The sequence below is a fragment of the Rana temporaria genome, chromosome 13, assembly GCF_905171775.1.
Source record: "Rana temporaria chromosome 13, aRanTem1.1, whole genome shotgun sequence".
NCBI classification, from domain to species: Eukaryota; Metazoa; Chordata; class Amphibia; order Anura; family Ranidae; genus Rana; species Rana temporaria.
Genome location: NC_053501.1, coordinates 68,091,398 through 68,111,507, shown reverse-complemented (window position 1 = coordinate 68,111,507; position 20,110 = coordinate 68,091,398). Strand labels below are relative to the sequence as shown.

Sequence of the window (20,110 nt, the reverse complement as noted above, 5' to 3'; positions counted from 1 at the left end):
ATTGCCTGGGAGTAAGAAAAGGGACTCTTCTTGACCTCTGTCAAGCCCATCATAACTGCAGTGAATCCCTCCGTGTAAAGAGTGAAGCATGCAACCACAACGTTTTATGGTGACAGAGGCCTAGTAAAGAGGTGGCTCCTGATGCTTAACCCGCACAGCCCACTCACAAAGTGAGGTATGGTCACCGCTAGGGTTGTCCCGATACCACTTTTTTCAAGTACTCGCCGATACCGATACTTTTTTTAATGTCATGTGACAATTTTAATAATGGGCATGACAGGGGGCACTGACGGATGGATGGCACTGACAGGGGGGCACTGACGGATGGATGGCACTGACAGGGGGCACTGTCGGGTGGATGGCACTGACAGGGGGCACTGATGGATGGATGGCACTGACGGATGGATGGCACTGACAGGGGGGCACTGACGGATGGATGGCACTGACAGGGGGGGCACTACTGACCACTTGTCTAAACTACTCTAACCTCTCTCTCTGGCTGACAGTCTCACCTGCAGCTTGTGTGTTCCATCAGCCTGGAGGAGGTGTGTCCAGAGGAGGGGGGAGCCTGGAGGATGGGAAATAGCATATAGGTAGGCTAGAAGGAGGCGGGACCAGTCCCGCCGTGATCGTGGATAGGCCAGCCCGCCGTGATCACGGATAGCCCTGCCACCGTACATGACCATTCACAGGGCGCAGGGACACAGGAACATTAGGGGGATGGATCCGGTAGTGACACACACTGCCTGGCGTCCCCCTAAATTTATGCACCCAGCGCCGTCCACGCTACCCCACTGGCTCCGCCCTATCTCTGTCCGCCGACTTACGGGTATCGGATCAGGCATCGGGAGCATTTGTGCGAGTACAAGTAATTGCACAAATGCTCGGTATCGGGACAACCCTAGTCACCACAATCCACAAAACTCCTGGTAGCTAATGTTTACCAGTACATGCAGTTTGGGTAAGTGGCACAATGCAGGATTCACACAACTTTCACCCAGGATTTATGCAACTGAATCAAATCAAAAAATTTTTGATTCTAAGATCAATTTTGTGTAAAAACATTTATAAATAGACCCAAAATGTATCCATAGCTAAATTTTCCCCTTTTGTATAACGTAATGAAAGATTAAGAATGTCCGTTTTTATAGATGTCTGCGCCCCTGCTGGAGGAGCTTCATGTTCTCTATATGTCCGTATAACCATGGTTACTGGTAGTAAAAATTAGAACACATTTTCTATTTAGTTTTCACTGTTACAAGAATAGACCAAAAAAATATCAAAGAGGGTCAATCCAAAAGCAAAAAACAAACAACAAAAAAAAAAAAAACATGTTTTGGCTTTAGATATATGCTAAAAAAAATAAAAAAAAATAAAAAACAAACACAGACAAGACTTTGGCCTCCAGGGATTGGCAATGTATTTAGCTACCAGGAGGAGAAAGAGTAATCTGGTAGGTGTATTTAACGTATCAACCTGATAATGCAAAAGCACCACATGGGGATCCCTCTGTATAATTAAGTGTACAAAACAGTGGATTAAAACAGACTATTGACAAGAAAGTAGTCATTTGGAGGGCAGCCAAAGTATGCACACTGATGCAAAGTACTAGAACAGCGATTCCATACTTAATACATTTTAGAACATTGATGGCACTAAGCCATGTTGCTTTTTACTTTTTTATAATTATTCAGGAATAGAAATCCCTTTCAGGGTTGGCTGAAAAATGCAAGCTATAAAAGATACGACAGTCAGGGACTGGATATATACGCAATATCACCCCAGAAGTATTGATTGTCACATATTCAGCGCTAAAAAGAGCCTTATCCATTAACCAATAAAAAAAAATCATACCACATTACCTATTAAAGTGTCTGTGCATTAATAACGTGCTATTTTAAAAGTGCTCTGTGCTGTGCAGATATCCTCCAGAAATATTCCATTCTTTTATTGACTCCTGTGTTTATCATCAGTGATCCTCTACTATCACACCAGAGAACTCACTTGATCACCACAACTACCTAATATACAGTTGGTCTATAAAAGAGGAACAGCAGTCTGCTCACATAATTTGTAATAGAAACAGCCTTGCCATTGAAGCCTCCCTCAACCACTTTGCATATTGTATATTATACATATGCTGCAGAAATCTCCCTCCACCAAGTCTGGCTGCATCCATTTTAACTGTGGGCAGCTGAAGCTGCTGTCTGTTCACTTCCTGGATTTACACACACAGGGGCACACCTCCTGCTCTGCAACTCTCATTAGCCCCCTTATGGCTCATCCCCCTCTTTTCCTGGCAAACTCCCACGAGAGTGAAAGAGAGAGCTGTGCAAAAGCATGTCATAAGCCTAGAGTAATGACCAGACAAGAAAGAGGAAGTGGGCTGTATAAGGTATTAACTGGCAGAAAAAAAATATGTTTTACTATGCAAAGATGAAACTAGTGTAGAAGATTTAATAGATGGAAAGTTGAAAAAAATTACTGAAGAGCCGCTTTAAGCGCTTATGTTTTCCAAGGGGATAGAATCTTCCAGAACCACTTCCACTCTCCAGCCAGGACCACATCCACTACTTGACCAATATATCTCAGTTCACAGAGAGTCCCAATGAAAGAACAAGAAAGGACTCTATTGTGTGTGAGAGAGAGAGAGAGAGACTTGTAAAGCGCAACACATGCAAACTAAAATTGCCTCTGGGTAAGGAACCCCTTGACCTCAGAAGAGATGGGTTTTAATCTTTCTCCTGAAGGCCAAGTGGTCCAACTCCAGTCGGATGGTGGTTGGTAGTGCATTCCACAGGCGGGGTCTTTGGACTGCAAATCTTCGATCTCCTTTGGACTTGTATCTGGCTTTGGGTATCTGGAGGAGGTTTTGATTGGTGGATCGCAGAATGCAATTGGGGTTATGGACTTTTATTTTTTCGCATAGATATTGGGGGGCGTTGCCTTGAATACACTTATGCGTTAGGCAGAGTGCCTTGAAAGTGATTCTGTCTTTTACTGGCAACCAATGAAGGGATCTCAGTGAAGGTGAGATTGATTCCCATGGTTTTTTCCCAGTCACTAGTCGACTAGTGTAAAACCCTTTTATCTTTTTATTAAAACCTCCCCGTAAATATCACATACAGCAATGTCCACTGTGGATTTTTGCCAACTCCACAGACTGCCTGTGCGAGTGGCTTTCTATTCAGACATTACTTCTGGGGGTACCCACGTCACTTTTGGGAGTGAAGTGGGTACACCTGGAAGTAAGGTTATTAATGCACAAACACTTTAATATTCAAGTTGTATGATATTTATTGGTTAATGAATAAGGCACATTTTAGTGCTGCATATGTGATAATTAATATTTTTGAGCACTAAGTTTGAGGACTTGACTACAGTAGCTGGTGTGTGTCCTTTAAATCCTATCACTAGTGCATAGTGGTTATATTGGATCAACCCAGAAGTGTTGGGATTATTCAGGCAGTTTTTCAGAACTGGTGAAAGACAAAATGTCTTTGATTAGTCTAAAAAATAGTGCTGCAGAAGGTTTCTGGTGCATGCATTTATCACATACTCAAGAACATGGGGAGAAATCAGATTACTATGAAATATGGACTTCGTCACAAATCTGAAACATTTCATTAATGGAAAAAGAAATGGGTTGACCTAAAGTAATTCCCACATTAGAGAATCATTTTTTTTATCTATAGGGGGGTGTATCTAGGAGAACCTACAGGGAGTATTTTATAGTAATAGGTGATTATTTGAATAATGGATGCCCAATCTGCACCTGATTTCTGCGTTTGTTTTGGTAATATAGGTATCAAGAATACAGTTATAGGTAGAACTGTTACTTTATGTAGGACCATTTTGATTGCATTAATCTGTTACATGCAAGGAACACAAAGAAGTGAAATGGATTCCAAAGTAGTTTAAAGATCGGGGAGTACATTCACAGGGAAAATTGGCTCTGAAAACTAAAATCTGATTTGTAAAGGCCAGAGCCAAGATAGTGGACATCTTTCTACCCGACAGTAAAGCTTGAGAAGCATCGTTTGTCTAAGGGATTAATCAAATTGAGAAGAGAGGCAGATAAGATCGATAAAACTGGAAAGACTCACTGGGTACAGACTGGGCACAGATAGCTGATCTTTTTGTAAGTGAGGGCTAATGCCGCGTACACACGATCATTTTTCGGCATGAAAAAAAACGTTGTTTTTCAAAAATGTCATTTAAAATGATCGTGTGTGTGGACTTTCACATCATTTTTCAGGTTCTGAAAAACGACAAAAAAAAAAATTCGAACATGCTGCATTTTTTAACGTCGTTTTAAACAATGTTGTTTTTCGGGTTGTAAAAAATGATCGTGTGTGGGCTAAAAAGACGTAAAAACCCGCACGTGCTCAAAAGCAAGTAATGAGACGGGAGCGCTCGTTGTGGTAAAACTACCATAATGGAGTAAGCACATTCATCACTCTGTAACAGACAAAAAAGCACAAATCGTCTTTTACTAAGAAGAAATCAGCTAAAGCAGCCCAAAGGCGAATGGAACTTCACCTTTATAGTGCCGTCGTACGTGTTGTACGTCACCGCGCTTTGCTAGATCATTTTTTAAAAACGATGATGTGTAGGCAACATCGTTTTTATGATGAAGTTGGGAAAACGTCTTTTTTTCGACATGCCGAAAAATGATCGTGTGTACGTGGCATGAGGATCCACTAAAGCCTGTAACCTTTAAATTTCTAACAGATTTAAAAGTCAAGGTTACTTCCAACAAAAAATAACTGCCTATAAAAGATATCATTGTAGAAGTAATATCAGCAAATTTTTAAATCTTTGCCTAGTCTCCCAGAGGACCCTGTGTACTTAATGCTTTATCCCTTCCAAATCAGTGCAGCGGTTGCTGAGCAGCGTGGTCAGATAGCTCACTCTTCCACCACTTTCCCACCACGCTGCTAGCAAGGAGACAACACATGAGAGGGGGGAATAGCAGACAGTGCACACAGAACACCTCTCCATCAAATTTTGCAGCCCTGGGTTTCCTCTACCACTTTCACAAGTTTTATTTAATCAGATGCAATATTATGCAGTATAATGATGATCAATCATAATCCTCCTCATCTCATCCAAGCACACAACCCAGTCAGCTCTGGCCAGACAATGTGACATTTATATAATACCTGTGATTCATTCCATTCCTGTAAACCTCAAATTGTATGGGTTGTTATTTAAATATGTCAAGAAATAATTCAATAAGGCTTCTTGATCGACAATATAGATTTGGGCCTGGATTCACAGACAGCAGGCGCACATTACGCCGTCGCAGCGTATCCCCCTGTGCGCTACGCCGACGCAGCGCAGAGAGGCAAGCATGGAATTCAGGAAGCCAGTGCTCCCCACGCTGTGTCGGCGTGGCGTAGGTTTCGAAGGCGCAGGTGGAAGTGGGCTTGACCCATGTAAATGAGGCGTGACCCCATGCAAATGATAGTCCGAGCGCCAGTCAAGTACGTTTAACGAACTGCGCATGTGTCGTGCCGTGGACGCATCCCCCTGCGCATGCTCACAACCACGTCGGAACAACTTCCTAAGATACGCCGGATCACTGCCTAAGCCATGAAGGTATCCTACGCCCAGCCAGACTCACGTCCAACGTAAACTATGTAAAATACGCCGGCTTGTATTTCTTGGTGCAGACCTTTGCATGTCTGCTGCTGGGTTACACCTCCTTTATGGGGCTTAACTTTACGCCGGACGTACAACTTACGCGCACCAGTCGTAGCCTGCGTCGGCGCACTTACGTTCATGAATCGCCGTATTTTCTTCATTTGCATATTTGAATGGCTGATCAATGGGAGCGCCACCATGCGTCCAGCCTAAATGTGCACCCACGCTACGCCGGCGAAGGCAAGTTACGTCGGCTGGATGAAGCCTATTTTTAGGCGTATCTTACTTTGTGGGTCCGGTGCACAGATACGACGGCGCTTATTTGCACTTACTTGAGATACGTCGGCGCAAGTGCTTTGTGAATCCGGCAACGCAGAGGCTTTAAATGAAATTGAGATCAAATTTTAGTAAATCACCTGTATTAGGAGTTTCACTCCCTAAGGTTAACACTTAAATAGGGATACAGATACTATTGCTTTCCTTATCAGAACACTTTTTTGCCCTGGTAGTCATAATAAAAGCTAACCCTCAAATTCATGAATTAGTCTTGAAAAGACACGCTGAAAACAAACTATTTTTATCAAAACAGAAAAAAGTAGGAAGAAACTTTTCTAAATCCCTTGCACTATACAGATCACATAGAAAGGACTGCGTTATGTTTGTGTCAATACGTTTTTGGTTAGCCGTTCATAACATTCTACCAGTGGTTGATTGTTAAAGTCTGCTATTGATTTATCTAGAAAATCCATTTAGGCCGGAATCACACTAGTGCGTTGCTTTTTTGAGCTGCGTTGTCGTTGCAGATTTCTCTAGAGGGTGTTCTGCAGATCAACTGCGAATTTGGAGACCTGGGAGAACTTCCGGGTGAGAGGAGAGTGGGGGAGAATTGTATTGAGCTGAATGAGAGAAACTCCTGCAGAGAACTGAACACATGTGCGAATTAGATGCGTACCCATAGAAGATAATGGGACTGAATTCGCACCTGAGCCGCACCGCAAGACATAAAAACCGCATGCGGTTTGGAGGCAATACGCAGTGCGAATGCATCGCACATATGTGAACCAGCCTCATTGAAAACAATGTATTTTGAAATGTCCTGCGAATTAGATGCGGTTTAAACCGCACTCAATTCGCATAGGTGTGAACCTAGCCTTAAAGCGGTGATCCACCCAAAAATGGAACTTCTGTTTTTGTAATCTTCCCCCACTCCGGTGTCACATTTGGCACCTTCCGGGGGGAGGAGGGAGCAGATACCTGTGTAATCCAGGTATTTGCTTCCACGTCTGGGCATAGGTCAGCGCAGCGACCTACACCATGTCTGGCGCCTACTCCGTCCATCCCGCTGTCTTCTGGTAGACACACAGGTCCCAGAAGACAGCGAGAACCAGTGGGATCGCGCATATGCAGTAGGGAACCAGGAAGTGAAGCTGCAAGGCTTCACTTTCTGATTCCCTTACTGAAGATGGTGGTGGCAGCACCCGGGAGCCGAGGGACAGATCGGTTTCGGGTGCCGACATTGCGGGCGCCCAGGACAGCTGCAGTATTTGTAGCTGCTGACTCTTAATTTTATTTTTTTCAGCGGAACTCCGCTTTAAGGACATGAGATAAACAAAGCTTAAAAACCTTTTCCTTGGCACAAGTGTACAACATTACACTAACTTCCTGCTAGTATCCAGGGCTATATATAAATGTGAATCGCTACCACTTCTGCTACTGCACAGACTGATGATCACCTGTAACCAATATAAAACATTACATTTAATCATTTAAGTAAATAACAGGAGTTATTAAATAAAACAACACTGATAGCAATATTATGCTTGCTCTCCAGCAATTCTATTAACTTTGCCCTTATTAATGTCATTAGCACAGTCAAAATAAACAGTATTTATTGTGCAGGAGGTTCCTAACAGATGGTACCGAATGTGTATCCAAAATTCACTTTGAGTGGTCAATTATTATTCATTAACCGCTTAGCACCCGCCCGCCGTCAAATGAAGGCGGGCGGAATACCCTGTTGTTCTGACAGGACGTCATATGACGTCCTGTCATTTAAAGCCGCTAGGGGGCGCGTGCGACGCCGGCGGCGCACGCGCGCACCCCTGGCTTTACTGGGAACACAATGTGTGTGCCCGGCGGCCGCCGGGCACCCGCGATTGCCCAGTAACTGAGCAGGACCGTGGATCTCTGTATGTAAACACAGAGATCCACGTCCTGTCAGGTAGAGACCGATGCGGTGTCCCTTGTACATAGGGACACAGATCGGTCACCTCCCCCAGTCACCCCCCTCCCCCTACAGTTATAAAACTCTCTAGGCTACACATTTAACCCCTTCCCCGCCCCCTAGTGGTTAACCCCTTCCCTGCCAGTCACATTTATACAGTAATCAATGCATATTTATAGCACTGTTCACTGTATAAATGTGAATGGTCCCAAAAATGTGTCAAAAGTGTCCGATGTGTTCGCTATAACGTCGCAGTGCCGAAAAAAAAGCTAAAATTTCGTCTGGGCAGGAAGGGGGTATATGTGCACAGTAGGCAAGTGGTTAAAGAGATAGGAATGACCATAGAGTCTTAAATCATATTTAACTATTAATACATTGGGTCACAAAGTAAGTGGTTAGACTAAAGAGACGTCCTAAACTAAGATGCAGATGCAAATCACTAACTTCTAGGGGTTCCCCCCCCAAAAAAGAAAGGCTGTTTACTTCTGAAATCTCATTCTTCTTGTCTTGCAAATATCACTTTTGGGTAGACAGACCCAACATAAACTTCAGTTTCTATGAGTTTTTTATGTGATCAACACTTATTTCTGAACCTTATCTTTTTTTTTTAACCCTTTACAGGCAGAATGGTGACCACACGTGGATAGAAAACCTGAAATAAAATTCCTGACCGATTTCCAGGGCAAAAGATGACAGCTATACTACATATTTATACTGTGCTCATGATCACCACCGGCATTGGTGCTGTGGGAGCAAACCTCATCCTACTATTCCTATTTGCATCGCACTTGAAATTGCGCACAGACACGTGGGCCCTCACCCTGAACCTCAGCCTGTGTGACTTGATTTTCGGAATAGGTGTTATTCCAGTTGCTGTATACAGCAGCCTCTTAGGCGGAGGCATTTTTTCTTTGGACAATATTGCCTGTAAACTGTTAGGATTCCTATTTGTTTTTCTACAGGTGGCCTCACTGAACTCCTTGGTATGGGCCACTATTGACAAGTTTACAGAGATTTGCTTTCCTCTGCGTTATGCTCAAATGATCACCAAAAAGCGGATTTGGATCATCTTGGTATTGTTGTGGATTTATGCTTCAATAGTCTCTACTTTCCCATTCATGGGGTTTGGAGAATACAGCTTCAGCAGTGACGTCTACATGTGCTTGCCCTTATTCCACTCTTCAACCACAGCGTATGGCGTGATACTGCTCAGCGGAGGAATTCTTGCCCCTATATTGACAATCAGTGTGCTGTACATTGCCATTATTCACATAGCCAGAAACCAGGCAAAGAGAGGAACCTTTGTTTGCAATGACCAGCATTGCTACTACGTGCCTATCCGGTCATATTTTAGGAATACAGTCATCCTCATTGTGTCTGCATGTAAGTTGTTTTTACATTTACAACACAGTAAAAGCAAGGTGCAAGAAGTGAGAATGATACAATTACCATTAGTATTGCGCACTACGGCTACTGTTTACAAAGAGGTTACAATGAAGTCATTTAGAGAATATCTGTTAAAGTGGATGTAAACTCGATTCATGAAACTTGAGCTGGGCATATATATCTGCAGCGTTTTGTTATCTCTCTTCAAAGCACTATGTCCCATAGTTGTCTCCTGCCCCGTTCTTCTGTTATCAGCCTGATAACTCTGACAAGTTTTTCATCGCATATGATAAAAGCAGCCAAGGTTTGGGTTGGGGAGGATGCTCTATAAATAGATTAGCAGAGCCCTGAACAATTCAACGATCAGCTCTAAAAGTCTCTACCTATGAGGAGTGGGGGTGTGTGCCTTTTCTCCAATCAGCTGTCTTGGCTGTATGACCAGGCTTCACTCCAGTGCTAACCAGGAAGAGAAAATCTAACACAATGTGCACTTTCTAAACAGTATATTAAAGCTGTAGACCACAGATATACATGTAAAACTTATGTAGGAAGATTTGTGTCATCCCTGTGTATTATCTGGGGCTGTTCACTTCACTGGGTATATTTGAGGGTTTACATCCATTTTAAAGACAAACAATATATATATATATATATATATATATATATATATATATATATATATATATATTATGGCTGTGGATATTAAAGAGTAATTCCTCGATTAATCGTAATTTTTTTAATCGGTACTAGTGGTGCAACGGATCGTAAATGATACGTAATCCAAACGGGTCAACGTATGCGGATCGGCCATAGGAAAGGCAGCGGCTTCGGCCTAGCTCCCGGAGCGGCGGCCATCTTGGTCCACCTGGCAGCGGCCTAGGTGAGCCTAGAGCGGCGCACTCAAGTCATCACCCGGCCTCAACTGCTCGTGTTCGGCCGGCTTCTCTGGTAAAACTAAGCAAGCACTAATCTTCCTATACAGTGAGGGAGATGTGGACCATATTACAGTGGGGGAGATGTCTGTGGATATTACAGTGGGGGAGATGTCTGTGGATATTACAGTGGGGGGAGATGTCTGTGGATATTACAGTGGGGGAGATGTCTGTGGATATTACAGTGGGGGAGATGTCTGTGGATATTACAGTGGGGGAGATGTCTGTGGATATTACAGTGGGGGAGATGTCTGTGGATATTACAGTGGGGGGGATGTCTGTGGATATTACAGTGGGGGGGATGTCTGTGGATATTACAGTGGGGGAGATGTCTGTGGATATTACAGTGGGGGAGATGTCTGTGGATATTACAGTGAGGGGAGATGTCTGTGGATATTACAGTGAGGGGAGATGTCTGTGGATATTACAGTGGGGGAGAGGTCTGTGGATATTACAGTGGGGGAGAGGTCTGTGGATATTACAGTGGGGGGAGATGTCTGTGGATATTACAGTGGGGGGAGATGTCTGTGGATATTACAGTGGGGGAAATGTCTGTGGATATTACAGTGGGGAGATGTCTGTGGATATTACAGTGGGGGAGATGTCTGTGGATATTACAGTGGGGGAGATGTCTGTGGATATTACAGTGGGGAGATGTCTGTGGATATTACAGTGGGGGAGATGTCTGTGGATATTACAGTGGGGGAGATGTCTCTGGATATTACAGTGGGGGAGATGTCTATGGATATTACAATGGGGGAGATGTCTGTGGATATTACAATGGGGGAGATGTCTGTGGATATTACAATGGGGGAGATGTCTGTGGATATTACAGTGGGGGAGATGTCTGTGGATATTACAGTGGGGGAGATGTCTGTGGATATTACAATGGGGGAGATGTCTGTGGATATTACAATGGGGGAGATGTCTGTGGATATTACAATGGGGGAGATGTCTGTGGATATTACAGTGGGGGAGATGTCTGTGGATATTACAGTGGGGAGATGTCTGTGGATATTACAGTGGGGGAGATGTCTGTGGATATTACAGTGGGGGAGATGTCTGTGGATATTACAGTGGGGGAGATGTCTATGGATATTACAATGGGGGAGATGTCTGTGGATATTACAATGGGGGAGATGTCTGTGGATATTACAATGGGGGAGATGTCTGTGGATATTACAGTGGGGACTATATATGGTGGTGATCCGAAAAATGTATGTACGTTATAATTAATCGAAATTAGTCGATAAAAAAAAACACGATTAATCGAACACGAAAATTGTAATCCGTAACAGCCCTAATATATATATTTATATATTTAAGAAAGCAGTATTTTTCAAATATTAGTGCAAGTGTAAAGCCTCATATACACACGATCGGATTTTCATCGGACAAAGGGTAGAACTTTTGTCCGAAGGGCGTTAGCCAGGAACTTGTATTGCATACAAATGGCAATGAATTGCCAGCCAACAAACACAAAACTACATGGTTTTTCAGCTCTTTAGCGTCACTCTTTGGGCAACATCTGCTAATGTTGTGTTATGGTGAGCATTGCTTCCGAGCATGCATGTTTGTACTTTTTCTGACGGACTTGTGTACACACGATCGGAAAATTTTAAAGCATGCTAGCCCACATTGTTTGGCGGAAAATCCGACAACAATTGTCCGATGGAGCATACAAACGGTCGGATTTTCCGCCTATCATCACACAATTCCCGTCGGATAATACGATTGTATGTATGAGGCTTAAGAGTGGACACATTGTTAAGCATCAATCATAAAAAATCTTTTGATGCATAGGCCTCATTCACATGGGGCATACTACAGTGTACTCCCGTGAAAGGGCAGAGTTTACCCACACAGGGGTGCGCAGGAGCTGACAGTCCCATTGATGTCAATTGGGATGCACTGATTGCACAAATATAGCAGTTGCTTCCAATTTGACGTCTGTGCAGGTGCACGGTCCCGAATTCAGACTGTGCGCTCGGGCCGTGTTCCCGCACTAATCTCAAATTGAGAGCAGTGGCTGTCGGTTCACAGCAGCTGCATCCCAATGGACAGTAATGGGACTCACTGTTTAAGAATTTAAGGCACACCTGTGCATCTTTGTGCAGGTAAACACAGCCCTCATGCAGACATAAGCTGTAGTATGTCCCGTGTAAACGAGGCATTGTAAAATTGCCCACTATATTTTGTTTAATAAAACAGTTAGAAAAACAAATCATAATGAATTTATACATTAAAAAACATGTTTCACTAATGTGCCTTGATCCCACAATGTAATTAAAGCTGAACTCTAGGAAAATAGCTAAAGTGGTAGAAAAAGGGCAGGGGACTGGCGATTTCTCTGCTGTCGGTAAAGGACAAGTTCACCTTTTGGAACATGTTACGCGTTCCACCAGTATTTAGGGTGGAGCATGTAACATGCTCCAGCTCTTGCCTCCTACACCCACTTGCCCCTGACTCCACCTTCTTGTGACAGTGGGAGGGGAATCTTCTCCTCACACCCACAGTCACAATTTAAAAACAGCATGCCGGTGTGAGGCTCCGCTCACATGGTCGCGTTATTCATTCACAGAGTTATGTGAATCAATAAACCACATCTACCATCATCCTCCATGGTAGACAACTCGTAGTGCTCAATGAACTGTAAGGGCGTTGCTGAGTGCTGTCACAGTCCACTGATTGTTCTTGCCATATAGTAACTACCCACCCATATCAGAGGTACAGGTAAGACAGTGTACTGAGAGTGTGCAGGATGCAGGCATTTCACCTGCCATCTGCTGATCGCAGAGCAATGCCTTACAGGCTGCAGAACAAAAAATAAATAAATGCACATTTTTTTTTACTTGCAAAAGGTTTTGCATTCATTCTTTATTATGAAAGAAGAACACACAAAACGAGTTCACCTCTGTTATTCTGCTCTCTTTACCTGTCAAGTCCCTTACATGTATATCTGTAGTCTACAGCTTTAATATACTGTTTAGAAAGTGCACATCGTGTTAGATTTTCTCTTCCTGGTTGGCACAACTGCTCTCCAAGTTCTGATGTACAGGGACTGCCAAAAGCTTAGGGCACTTTCACACGGGACGGATCAGTGATGATCTGCCCTGTGAAACTCCGCTTGCTCAGCGGGGATCGCTCCATTGATCCCCGCTGAGCCGGCGGATTAGAGGGTGGTGCCCGTACACTGTGCAGGGACCGCCCTGTCAGATCTTCGCTCTCCCCTATGGGGAGATTGGAAGAACATGGACCGTCTGTTTGTGTTCACCCGATCCGATCCCAGACGGATGGAAAAATAGGGTTTTCCTCCGTCTGCAGAATCGGAGGATTGCGGACCCAGATGAGATCGGGTGTCAGCGGACCCGCAATCTCAAAGGGGTCAATATATGTCCCTTTTTCATCTGTAAACGGATGGATGAAAAGGTGGACATACGTTCCGCAAGTGTGAAAGGGGCCTCACACCAACTCAGCTTCATGTTTTAAACACTGCTGATATTTAAAAAAAAAAATTAAAATTATTGACAGCTCGGCTGTAAATTGAAACTTCATAGCTTTGTTAAAAGTGGAACAAGTGCTGAAAAGCAATGGCAGCAAATTCAAAGTTTCTTCACTTCCCTGTCCATGAGAAGCAAGTGAGAACAAGAGAGAAGATAAAATCTCCCGAAGTGAAGGGAAATACCCTCTTATCCCTGGAACAAGTGTCCAGATTGAAACATTCCTCCCTACCTTCTGTTCTGGGGACAAATCTAAAATTTTGGAATTTCCCCTCACCTTCTTCCTTGGTGATAATGATCACTGCTACAGAGAGGTGAATTATCTCCCCAACAAAGACACAGACAACAATAAACGTCTGACAGAAAGTACAAGCCTTCTCCACTCTACCCAAAGGTAAAGACATTTTTGCTTTTGGGTTAAGAAATGCTCATATTTAAAATTGTATATTGAAACAGTACTTTGTACTTCATTAAGTTTTCTTTAAGGATATAGCTGTAGACATCAGTGGTTTCAATGGGTTAATGCTGAAGCCTGCAATTCATAGTTACATAATTTGTCAGGTTGAACAAAAGACACAAGTCCATCTAGTTCAACCTATAAAAGGGAAAATGAACTAGCATACAATCCCATTTACACAATCCCAAACCCACAGTTGATCCAGAGGAAGGCAAAAAAAACCCAGCAAAGCATGATACAATTAGCTCCAGCAAGGGAAAAAAATTCCTTACTGATCCCCCCCGAGAGGCAATTTTACCAGGCCTTTTTAAAGCAATCTACTAAGCTGGCCAGAACCAATTCTTAAGGGAATTTATTCCACATTTTCAAAGCTCTAAACCTTTAAGTAATTGGAGATTCCGGCTGGGTTCACACCTCCATGCAGAGCTGCTCACAGCAGAGGTCCTGTGCATCCCCATTCACCATTTCAGGTCCGATTTCAGCCAGAAATGTTGGCTGAAGTCAGACCTGAAATGGACCAGAAGACGAACAGGAATACCATTGCAATTCTCACCGGAGCCGCTCCGGAGGGGTGTGAACCGGCTCCATAGAGAGCCAGTCACAAACTCCTTACATGTGCATTGGATGAGGGGAAATCCGCATCCAATTGGCAACAGTGTGAACCCAGCCTGTCCCAATCTCTTTTTATCCAGATGTAAAGAGTGCCACTTTGTCCTCAGTTTTGACCTTAAAGTGAATAACACAACACCAAGTTCACTATATGGAACACTATCCCCGCTTAATCTCCTCTTAAGAGAAAATAAATTAAGTTCCTCTAATCTTGCCTCATAGCTGAGCTCCTCCATGACTCTTCAATCTTCACTACACTACTTCAATGCTAGTAAGGATCTTTTAAATTGACATTTTGATAAAACAATATGCTTTTTTTTTTACTTTTTAAAATTCAAAAACTCAAGTGCAAATATGCTACTGCGTACCCAATGAGATGTGAAGGAGAGGTTCAGTAAAAAAATAAAACTGCCACCTTAGCCCCACACATCCCAGCAGCTTGAGGGGGATGTGCTTGAACTGTAGAAGCGACTTGCCAATTAAATTGAATAGATGTTTGTGTGCAGGATATAGACAGCATAGAGCCCATGGGGATAGTCCGCTTAGGGGCTTGTAATAGGCTAATGAGGAGGACTCGTGTATCAAAACACTCTTTATGAATGATCTATACACAGTGGATATAATAAATCTACACACCCCTGTGAACATGTCAGGTTTCTGGGATGTTAAAAAAAAAAATGGAGACAAAGATGAATCATTTCAGAACTTTTTTCACCTTTAATGGGACTTATAAACTGTACAACTCAACTGAAAAACAAATTGAAATCTTTTAGGGTGCATAAATGTGTGCACACCCTCGTCAAACTGGGGATGTAGCTGTGTTCACTATTAAGCAATCACATTCAAACTCATGTAAAATAAAAGTCAATGCACACTGGCCATCATTTAAAGTGCCTCTGGGTAACCCAAAAAAAAGTTCAGCTGTTCTAGTAGGTCTTTCCTGACATTTTCTTTGTCGCATTTTACAGCAAAAGCCATGGTCCTCAGAGAGCTTCCAAAGCATCATAGGAATCCCATTGTTAAACGGTATCAGTCAGGAGTAGGGGTACAAAAGAATTTTCAAACCATTAGATATACTATGGAACACATTGAAGACAGTCATCATCAAGTGGAGAAAATATGGCACAACAGTGACATTACCGAAAACTGGACGTCCCTCCAAAATTGATGACAACGAGAAGAAAAATGGTCAGGGAGGCTGCCAAGAGGCCTACAGCAACATTAAAGGAGCTTCAGGAATATCTGGCAAAAACTGGCTGTGTGGTACATGCGATAACAATCTCCCGTATTCCTCATATGCCTGGGGTAGAGTGGCAAGCCTTTTCTTACGAAGAAAAACATCCAAGCCCAGCTAAATTTTGCAAAAACACATCTGAAGTCTCCCAAATGAATATGGAAAAATGTGTTATAGTCTGATGAAACCAAAGTTGAACTTTTTGCCAATAATTACAAAAGATATGTTTGGCGCAAAAACAATACTGCACATTACCAAAATAACACCACACCCACGTGAAGCATGGTGGTGGCAGCATCATGCTTTGGGGCCGTTTTCCTTCAGCTGGAACAGGGGCCTTTTTATTCAAGGTAGAGAATTATGGACAGTTCCAAAATACCTGTCAATATTGGCACAAAACTTCAGGCTTCTGCTAAAAAGCTGAACATGAAGAGAAACGTAATCTTTCAGCATGACGAGCCAAAGCATAAATCCTAATCACCAAATGAATAGCTTCACCAGAAGATGATTACATTTTGGAACGGCCCAACGAGAGCCCAGACCTGAGTCTGATTAAAAAACTGTGGGGTGATCTGAAGAGGGCTGTGCACAGGAGATGCCCTCCCAATCTGACGGAATTTGAGTGTTTTTACAGGAAGAGTGGGCAAATATTGCCAAGTCAAGATGTTCCATGCTAATAAACTCATACCCAAAAAGACTGAGTGCTGTAATAAAATCAAAAGGTGCTTCGCCAAAGTGTTTAAGGGTGTGCACACTTATGCAACCATATTATTTATTTTAACTTCCCTCCACCTAAAATATTTCCATTTTTCAACTGAGTTTTTTACATCACAGAACCCATACATTTTAACAGGGGTGTGTGGACTTTTTATATCCACTGTACTGTATGCATTATGTAGTACCAAACATCTTCATGGAGAAAGCTGGGTACTATACAGACAAGGTTTTCTTATAAGCTTTTTGTGTGGCAGTACTCAATCTTGAGACATCATGCAGACTGTTCACAATAAGGGCCAATCCATAACACACCCACTGGACTGTATTGATTATTGCTAACCGAATGCAATGACAAGCTGAAATCCATTGTTTCCAATAGACTCAGTTCACACCAAGATGTTGGGTGAAAATGGAACACGCTGCATAAATACAGGACAATGCTCTACAGCGGAGCACAGCTCGCTACAACACAATTTGGGAAAAATAAATAAAAAAAAAACATAACTTGGCTCCAACTGTGAACAAAAACAAAAAATGTACATCAAGCCAATGCCTTAAGGTGAAGATGGACCTGTCATCCGCTGGCTCAGCGGGGATCAACGGAGCGATCCACCCACTGAGTTAGCGGGGTCCGTCCAACAGAACCACCCCATGTGAAATGGGCCTAAAAAGCTACACTAATGGCTTGGTTTGAAACCTTAACCACTAGCATACCGCCCGTCATATCACGGCGGGACGATAAGTGTCTCGTTCTGGGAGGACATCATATGACGTCTTCGCCTTCCTGAGCCACTAGGGGGAGCCGCATCACTGGGGATCCAATGCGCGTGCCCGGCGGCCGTGATGTCCGCCGGGCAACCGCCCGTAGCTGAGCAGGACTGTGGATCTGTGTGTGTAAACACACAGATCCACCTTCTGTCAGGGAGAGGATACCGATGGTGTGTCATCTCCCCCAGGCAGTCCCCTCCCCCTACAGTTAGAAGCACTCCCTAGGGTACACATTTAACCCCTTGATCGCCCCCTAGTGTTAACCCCTTCCCTGCCAGTCACATTTACACAGTAATCAGTGCATATTTATAGCACTGTTCGCTGTATAAATGTGAATGGTCCCAAAATAGTGTCCTATCGCAGTCACGATAAAAAAAAAAATCACTGATCGCCACCATTACTAGTAAAAAAAAAAAAAGCTATAAATCTATCCCCTATTTTGTTGCCGCTATAACTTTTGCGCAAACTAATCAATATACGCTTATTGCGATTTTTTTTATCACACAGGAAAAAATTTGTTTTTTTATATATTATTGGGGGATATTTATTATAGCAAAAAGTTAAAAATATAGATTTTTTGTTCAAAACTGTCGCTCTTCTTTTGTTTATAGCGCAAAAAATAAAAACCGCAGAAGTGATCAAATGCCACCAAAAGAAAGCTCTATTTGTGGGGAAAAAAATTCATTTGGGCACAGTGTTGCATGACCGTGCAATTGTCATTCAAAGTGTGACAGCGCTGAAAGCTGAAAAATGGCTTGGGCTGGAAGGGGGTGAAAGTGCCCTGTATTGAGATGGTTAAACATTCTGTGGGTATGTATCAACAGAGGGCTTACTGGACATATACTGTTCTCACAAAGTAGCTAGATACAGCACAGTCATGAGAGAGCCTGAATTGCTCAATATGTTTAACCACTTCCCGCCCGGCCTATGGCCGATTTACGTCCGGGAAGTGGTTATGAAATCCTGACAGGACGTTCTAGAACGTCCTGCAGGATTTCATGCCGCGCGCGCCCGTGGGGGCGCGCATCGCGGCGATCGGTGATGCGGGGTGTCAGTCTGACACCCTGCATCTCCGATCTCGGTAAAGAGCCTCCGGCGGAGACTCTTTACCACGTGATCAGCCGTGTCCAACCACGGCTGATCACGATGTAAACAGGAAGAGCCGCCGATGGCTCTTCCTCACTCGCGTCTGACAGACGCGAGTAGAGGATAGCCGATCGGCGGCTCTCCTGACAGGGGGGGTTAGCGCTGATTGTTTATCAGCGCAGCCCCCCCTCGGATCGCCACACTGGACCACCAGGGATGCCCACCCTGGAGCACCAGGGGGGGAAAAAAAAAAAAAAGCAAAAAAAAAAAAAAAAGTCTAAAAAATAAATAAAAAAAAAAAACATAAAGAAAAAAGATGCCAGTCAGTGCCCACAAATGGGCACTGACTGGCAACAATCAGTGCTGCCACCCCAGTGTCCATCAGCGCCACCCCAGTGTCCATCAGCGCCACCCCAGTGTCCATCAGTGCCACCCCACAGTGCCCATCCATGCCCAGTGCCCACCTAGCAGTGCCCATCTGTGCCACACATAAGTATCCATCAGTGCCGCCCATGAGTGCCCATCTGTGCCGCCTATGAGTGCCCAGTGCCGCCCATGAGTGCCCATCAGTGCCGCCTATGTGTGCCCATCAGTGCCGCCTATGTGTGCCCATCAGTGCCGCCTATGTGTGCCCATCAGTGCCGCCTATGTGTGCCCATCAGTGTCGCATACCAGCGCCGCCAATCAGTGCCACCTCATCTGTGCCCGTCAGTACTACCTCATCGATGTCCATTAGTGCCATCTCATCGGTGCCCATTAGTGCCGCCATATCAGTGCCCGTAATTGAAAGAGAAAACTTATTTACAAAAAAATTAACAGAAAAAAATAAAAACGTAATTTTTTTTCCAAATTTTCAGCCTTTTTTTAGTTGTTGCGCAAAAAAAAAAAATCGCAGAGGTGATCAAATACCACCAAAAGAAAGCTCTATTTGTGGGGAAAAAAGGACGCCAATTTTGTTTGGGTACAGTGTAGCATGACCGTGCAATTGCCATTCAAAGTGCGACAGTGCTGAAAGCTGAAAATTGGCTTGGGCGGGAAGCTGCGTAAGTACCTGGTATGGAAGTGGTTAAAGTAGATCACTTTCAGCTGGGTTAAATCAGAATGTTTCTGCAGGAGTCTATTAAACACAGAGGTCAAGAGTCAGTTTAAAAATAATTTCCTCTAGAGGAACACGTAACTGGCATATTACCACCACCACAATTAATTGCATTAGAGAAGTTTTAAAAATACCCCACAAACTAGGGAAACTTGGTTATTTTTTTAAATATGTAGAAAAAAAAAAAACTTACTTGGGACATGGAACTTAAAGGTCAAATATTTCCAAAGTATTTTAATAGTTGGGGAAAAGAACTTGTTTATTATTTCTCACGTTTGTAGGGATAAGTACATCTTTACCAACAACCTAATAGTTTACAGAACAGTAGAATTGTGTTTTGTTAAGATCTGATTTCAGTAAATTAAATTTTTTAACATTCTAGAAAACACTGATTGTAACATTGTCGGTGACTCATACAGATGTCGCCGTTTCGTGCCTCCATTGTTGCAAAG

General features: G+C 43.4%; 2 protein-coding genes across 3 annotated transcripts in view; one reads left to right on the top strand and one right to left on the bottom strand.

The window, feature by feature from the left end:
• Window positions 1-20,110, bottom strand: part of SEC23A (SEC23 homolog A, COPII coat complex component) — a 153,175-nt gene that overhangs the window by 52,577 nt on the left and 80,488 nt on the right. The window lies entirely within an intron of this gene.
• The window catches only part of LOC120920984 (rhodopsin, GQ-coupled-like), a 36,932-nt gene that overhangs the window by 5,012 nt on the left and 11,810 nt on the right, over window positions 1-20,110 (top strand). Inside the window, exon 2 of the mRNA XM_040333502.1 lies at window positions 8,495-9,256. Within this exon, the coding sequence (XP_040189436.1) occupies window positions 8,563-9,256 (694 nt within the window). The 5' untranslated portion in view covers window positions 8,495-8,562. The remainder of the gene's footprint in view (window positions 1-8,494; window positions 9,257-20,110) is intronic.